Source organism: Centropristis striata, chromosome 9 (assembly GCF_030273125.1).
Source record: "Centropristis striata isolate RG_2023a ecotype Rhode Island chromosome 9, C.striata_1.0, whole genome shotgun sequence".
Classification (NCBI taxonomy): Eukaryota; Metazoa; Chordata; class Actinopteri; order Perciformes; family Serranidae; genus Centropristis; species Centropristis striata.
Genome location: NC_081525.1, coordinates 20,674,853 through 20,681,775, shown reverse-complemented (window position 1 = coordinate 20,681,775; position 6,923 = coordinate 20,674,853). Strand labels below are relative to the sequence as shown.

The 6,923-nt window shown below is 36.6% G+C and overlaps 1 protein-coding gene across 1 annotated transcript; it reads left to right on the top strand.

Moving 5' to 3' along the window:
• The first annotated feature begins 367 nt into the window (after positions 1–367).
• LOC131977157 (uncharacterized) lies at positions 368–2,290 on the top strand. Its single transcript, XM_059340361.1, has 2 exons — positions 368–1,387; positions 2,022–2,290. Exons 1-2 carry the CDS (start codon positions 368–370, stop codon positions 2,217–2,219), a joined length of 1,218 nt encoding a protein of 405 aa, XP_059196344.1. The 3' UTR covers positions 2,220–2,290.
• Positions 2,291–6,923: the final 4,633 nt, after the last annotated feature.

Genomic DNA, 6,923 nt, shown 5'->3' with positions numbered 1-6,923 from the left:
TCTTGTATCTGCAGTACTGTCACTGTTTCAAATGGTTTTCACATTTCCCAGGACATGAGAAAATGTGCAAAACTATTCCAAATTGTCACCCAGTAGACTTTTAGATTTCCTGCATTGTCCCACTTTAAAAATACCCCCAGTTGTTTTCCTGTACATGCCTTTCTTGTATGAGTTTTGTTTACATTACAAGTAGGCATGGGCCGGTATGAAATTCTGATGGTATGATAACCTTAAGCAAAATTATTGTGATTGCAGCTCTAAAATGCTCTAAATATATGTTATAAGATGTAAATTCATTGTTTGCATGCCTAAATTCAACATAACTTTTTGGACTTTTTGTCTTTTTTTTTCCTACTACAGAGTCAACATGTCTGTCAGACTTCGAGTCATACTGCAAGAAGAAGTTCGCAAGCTTTCCTTGCCCTCAGGAATCCCTCAGACTGTGGGGGAATTGAAGGATGTTTTACAAGAGACATTTGCAATTGAGCAAGATTTTAATATTCATTTCCAGGACCAAGAATTTGATGGACAGTTTTTTAGTCTTCTTGAAACTAAGGACCTAAAAGACAAAGACACTATCAAGGTGGTTCTTATTGAACCAGTGATCACACTAACATTTGAGGATTCTTTGAATGCTAAAGGACTCCAAGAGAGCATTGATGGCAGTTATGCAGAGTCATCAGAAGATGCCTGTTCCACTGCATCCACCATAATTCTGTCTTCTCCAGAGAGCACCTCCTCCCTTCGTTCTGAGTCCTGGCCAGCTCAGTTTGAGATACCTACCTTCTCCTTTGACACTGAACTCATTCTACAAGCTGCAAATGAAGCTTACAGAAAGGACGGGACCTTACTCAACATTCCTGCAGTAAAATCCAACATTCTGGACAAACTAGCAGATAGCATCTTTGTCTACACTGCCTATCCTTCACAAGCACAAAGGGAGCAGGTTGCTGAGGCCCTAGTTGCGAAGTACCCATGTTTGAGGGATCCAGTGTCCTTCAATGGTTTATATAGTTGGCACAACAGCTTGAAGTATAAGCTTGGCAATTTCAGAGCAAAGGTGAGACACCTTGGACTCCCAGAGCTAAATGTTAACTCTCGAAAGAGAAAATCGGCTGCAGACTCCAGCACTCCAGATAGAAACTTGAAAAAGGCGAAGAAATCTGAGGTTAACTACCTTTCACCGCATCCTCAAGGAGAAACTGATGTAACGCTTGAGAAGGAGCGAGTGGATCTTCTCTATGAGTACAAGAAGAGAGACAATAACAAACTCATAAATGAGAAGATGGCAAAAACCTTCTCACTGCGTCGAAATGATGTGATCCTCAACAAACCACCTGTGACTGACTTCAAAGCTCGATGGCCGGCCTTATTTGAGTTTTCCCAGGTATGCTAAACATTTCAATCATGTCTTCTCCAATACAGGGTGTTCTGTGTCAAAGTTTCAAATAACGATATTTTGAATTAATCATTATTTCCTTGTTTGCCAGTATCACTGCCATTTTCATGTAACCTTGTGACACTTTCTGAAGTGAAAGTCACAAATCTTCCTGTTTTTTAAGATTTCACAGTGTTTTGGGTGTGCTTTTAATTCTGAGTTTTAGCATATACCTGGCTGAACAGTGAGGGCTTCCTTCTGTGTCAGAGGTTAAGCTGAAAACAAAAACGTTGCTTATTCCATCATCTGTGAACACAAATGACCACAGTGCTAAGCTCCTGAAGCTCTGAGAATAAAAGCTAAATTTACCTGATTAACTGTGGGGGTGAGCAATATATTTACCTGATGGGGCTGCAGGAATCAAAGTTATTGTTACCTGATTATCTTTGGAAACATTTTGCAGTATTCTTGCACTTCCAGTGAAGCTTCCCTTACCCACTTAAATGTCAATTTCAGTGTAGTCTTTAGAGTAATTTTAATGTGTGTTATTCTGTTTCTCTTGCCCATGTGTGTCTGTAATTCTTTTCTCTCTGTATCGCATTATGTTTCTACATCTGCATGTTCCTCTCTTGGTCTCTCTCAGATCCAGGAGGAATTCCGCAGGATCACACTGAAGCCACTGCAGTCCACATTCCTGGGCAAGTTGGACCAATACACACCCAAGCTGTTGAGCCTGTACAGGAGGAAGGGTGGAGCCGTTGGGAAGAAACTTGATGAGACCCTTGACATGTTAAATGAGGCATGTATTTACAACAGTGTAGTAGTAGTTAGTTATATGTAGTTGCTTTTCTGACGTCTGTTATCTCTTTTTTTTTAAATTAAGCTCATATTTCTCATATTAATGAGTAATCTCATTTCATGTTTTTGTAGGACAGCAACATTGAGTCCCGAAGAGAAGTTGTGATCAGAGGCCTCACTCTCTACCTTGGTGAAAACACTGGAGAGTTAGTTAAGGACTACCAGGTAAAGAAAAAAAATACATATATATATATATATATAACTCTGATTCAAAGCCCTGTCAATATGATACAAGTTTGTGTAAAATAGCTGTTTTGCTGATGATAATTTTTTTTTTTTTTCCACAATATTTTTATTTTATTTTCAGTTTATAACACTTTGACATACAGCTTTTACATTCATGTATTGTCATTCAGCTTCCATATTTTAAGATAGCTGTATTTACATAGACAGAAAAATAAAAACAAACAAAACATAACACTTCGAACATGTTTGCTCCTCCTGTTAAAGAAAATGGCAATCTATATACAATTGAGTATCGTTTGTTATTGGTGCGAATTAAAACACATATATAGAAAAGCAATATGAATCTGACAAGACCGGAATCTGCATTGTCCACAAAGACTAGTTATCCACTTCTTCATCCGTTAAATCTAAATCTTTAATGTAGTTAATGAAAGGGCCCCATATGTCCTCAAATACATGCCGTTTAGCCTTTAATATGTAAGTTATTCTCTCTAAAGGAAGGCTTGCTAACATCTGTCTTATCCATTGAGTTGTACTTGGTCTATAAATCTTTATCCACAATAATGCAACACATTTCTTAGCATAAAGCAAGCTGAGGTCTATAAATGTCCGCTCATTCCTACTATAGTTATGTTTCTCTGGGTATAAGCCAAACAAAAAAAGTTTAGGGTCCAGTAAAATTTGTTTTGAAATAATCTTCTCGACTATAGCTCTTACCTCTTCCCAGAATATTTTAATCTTTCTGCATTGCCAAATGCAGTGGAACAAAGTTCCTCTGGATTCCATACATTTCGTGCATACATCTGGTATATTTTTATTATATCTATTTAAATCCATCGGTGTCACATATGTCCGCATTAACCATTTGTACTGTATAAGTTTAAGATGTGTACTTATGGACACAGTGTGAGCCTTAGCACAGGCTGCTTCCCAATCCCCATCCGAAACTTCTAATTGCAAGTCTTCCTTCCATGCATTCAATTTATACTGTGCATTTTCTGATGAATAAGATGTCAGCAACCTATAAATTTCTGATATGATACCCTTTTTTAAACTGTTCTTTATCATAATTTTCTCCAAGGATGAATGTGGGGGTCTAGTAAGTGAATTATTTTGATTTACTTTAACAAAGCTTCTAAGCTGAAGGTACTTGAAAAAATGTTTCCTGTTGAGGCCAAATTTAAAGCACAACTCCTCGAATGACATCATATTATCTGAGTCTGTCAAGTAAAGATCTTGGACCATTTTAAGTCCCTTAGAGTGCCACAATTTAAACGCTGCATCCGCTCTCCCTGGTACAAAAAAACTATTACCCCATACTGGACTATATTGAGATAATGTATGCTGTTCCTTTAAGTATTTTTGAACATCATACCATATCTTTAACATATGCTTTACAATTGGGTTTTTTGTTTGTTTCTTTAATCTTTTTACTGTATCTGAGTACATGTATGAGGGAAGAGGCAATGCTAGACCGTGAGACTCCATTTCAGTCCAATGTGGAGGCTCATTTGTTGAAAAGTAGAACATAACAGACCTCAGCTGCGCAGCCCAGTAATACCACAATAGGTTTGGACACTTTAAGCCCCCTCTGTCATACGGCAAATATAACAAAGACAAACGAAGTCTTGCCCTCCTATTCTTCCATATAAATCTCACAAACATATTTTTAGTTTTTGAGAAAAAATCTGGAGGAGGTGGCAGAGGAATATTTTGAAATAAATAGAGTAGCTTTGGCAGTATATTCATTTTTAGAATATGAATTCTCCCAATCATAGATACTGGTAGTGACATCCATCTATCGATTGATTCATTAATTTCCATCATCAAAGGTTCGTAATTAGCTTCAACCATGTTTTCCAATCTTGGCAAAATCTGTACTCCCAGATACTTAAACTGATCTACAACATTAAATTGAATTACGCTTGGAATTGGATTCTTTCTTTCATTTGAGTTGAGTAGTAATATAGAAGATTTTGTGTTATTCACCTTATATCCCGAAACATCTCCAAACGATTTGATTAGCTGTAACACTGCCGGTATCGATTGATTTAAATTTGATATGAATAAAATAACATCATCAGCATATAAGGATATTCTATGTTCTGTCGGCCCCACTGTTATACCACAAAATTGCTGATGTGAACGCACTCCGATTGCGAGAGGTTCAATTGCTAGTATGAACAATAGAGGAGATAGTGGGCAACCTTGCCGGCACCCATTACTTATTTTTATTGGTTTTGAAATATTTCTATTTGTCAAGATTTCTGCAGTAGAATTTTTATATAACACCCTAACCCATTTTATGAAATTACTTCCAATTCCAAACCTTTCTAAAACATTGAAAAGATAAGGCCATTCGACCCTATCGAAGGCCTTTTCCGCATCTAATGATAAGAGTGCTGCATCCGACATTTCTTTGTTTGTATGAATAATGTTCAATACTCTTCTTACATTATGAAAACCTTGCCTTCCTGTTATAAAACCATTTTGATCTCTATTAATAATATTTGGCAATAACTTTTGTAAGCGTGTTGCCAACAGTTTACATAATATCTTAAGGTCAGAGTTTAACAAACTTATTGGTCTCATGTTTTCACACTTGTTAGAAGGTTTACCTGGTTTTGGCAATAAAGTAATCAAAGCACTATTCATAGAGGGTGGAAAACTGCCTTTCTGAAATGCCTCCAGAAACATTTCGAAAAGAGGTATTAGCAACTTATTTTTGAATTTTTTATATAGATCAATTGGGAGACCATCTGGTCCTGCACTTTTTCCTGACTTCATATTATCAATGGCATGCCCTATTTCCTCTTTAGTAATTTCCCTCTCCAGATCTTCTTTATCTTCGTTAGGTAAATTAGGTATAGATAGTTCATCCAAAAAACGATTCAGATTTTGCACATTAATCTTGTTTTTAGTATCATATAATTCTTTATAGTAACCTCTAAAGGCATCATTTATTTCTATAGGGTCCACTATATCTTCCCCATTAGATATAATGGTTGTAATTGATGTTTTGGTTTCCAGTTGTCTAATCTGCCATGCCAATAGTTTACCCGATTTGTCACCGTGTTCAAAGAAGGATTGCTTTAGTCTTAGAAGACTAGAGGCAGCTCTGGAAGCAGACAGCTTATCATATTCAGCCCTCAAAATCAGTAATTCGCTTTCCGTTTGTGGGTCACTTTTCTCATAAACTTTTTCCTGGAGAGTCTTTATTTTATATTCCAATTGTACTCTCTCCTCACGTGCCTTTTTTGATTTTGAACCTGTATAACTGATAATATGTCCTCTTAGGAAAGCTTTAAATGCTTCCCACTTTATACTAGCAGAAGTTTGTGTAGTGTTGTGTTCAAAAAACTTTTCTATCTGTTTTCCTATATATTTCACAAATTCTTCATCTTGCAACCATTTGTGATGAAAGTGCCATCTAGCTGGGTCTTTTGTCAATTTTTTATCAACATATACTATACAACAAGGGGCGTGATCTGAGATCACAATATTATCATAGAAGCTGTCATGAATTTTGGGCCGCAATTGTGAAGACACTAAAAAATAATCAATACGAGAATATGATTTAAATGTGTTTGAGTAACAAGAGTACGTTTTGGCATGTGGTTTCAGTTCTTTCCAAATATCTAACAGGCTATATTCTTTAATAAAGCGATGAATAACTGCTCTACACCGATTGTGAGATGGATCTACTCCTGTAGACCTGTCCATACTAGGATTCAAAGCACAGTTAAAATCCCCTGCTATTACATAATGTCCTGCAAATGTTGAGAGAGTGAGGAACAGGTTTACAAAATAACTAGGATCGTCAGTATTAGGGCCATATAAATTTACCAAGTTTAAGTTTTCTGACAGTAGAGAGCCCTGGATAATTAAATGTCTTCCAAATGTATCCTTAATAACATTTTTAACTTGAAATGGGACAGTCTTATGGATGAGGGTCATAACTCCTCTGGCCTGAGATGAGAATGATGCTGTATATACACTACCCTGCCATCTCCTCCGTATCCTAATAGTATCCTTTTCTAAGAGATGCGTTTCTTGTAGAAACACTATTTTGGAGTCCATTTCCTTTATTTTATTTATGACTTGTTTAACTTTTCTAAATTGTTGTAGACCTCTGCAGTTCCAAGAGACAAAATTAAGGTTTACTCCTTGAGACGTCTTTAATAAGAGACAATGATAGATTACCTTGCAATATAAAAGAAAACTTACGGAGGAGCATAACAAACACGGATTCTTGAACACGAATCCAACACACTGAACATGTATTACTTCCCCTTTCCCACTTTCGTGAGAGCCCCCCTGAAAGCATCTTGACTCCCGATATCGCTGTCGTCTGTTCCACACTTAATGAGGATCAGTCAAACCACTCAATTATCCTTAGCCGAAAAATAAACTAGAAAAAACAACAACTCTGCCGTTATATTATAACAGTAATTAACACTCGCCTGCAACATAAGTGGCGTGTTTATTTTTAATCTACAAC

What these genes read in the sequence shown, in the direction of transcription:
- LOC131977157 (XM_059340361.1), top strand. Translation starts at nt 368, where the DNA reads ATGTCTGTCAGACTTCGAGTCATACTGCAAGAAGAAGTTCGCAAGCTT. An exon ending in CCTTATTTGAGTTTTCCCAG is followed by an intron (nt 1,388 to 2,021) that starts GTATGCTAAACA and finishes GGTCTCTCTCAG; the next exon opens with ATCCAGGAGGAATTCCGCAG.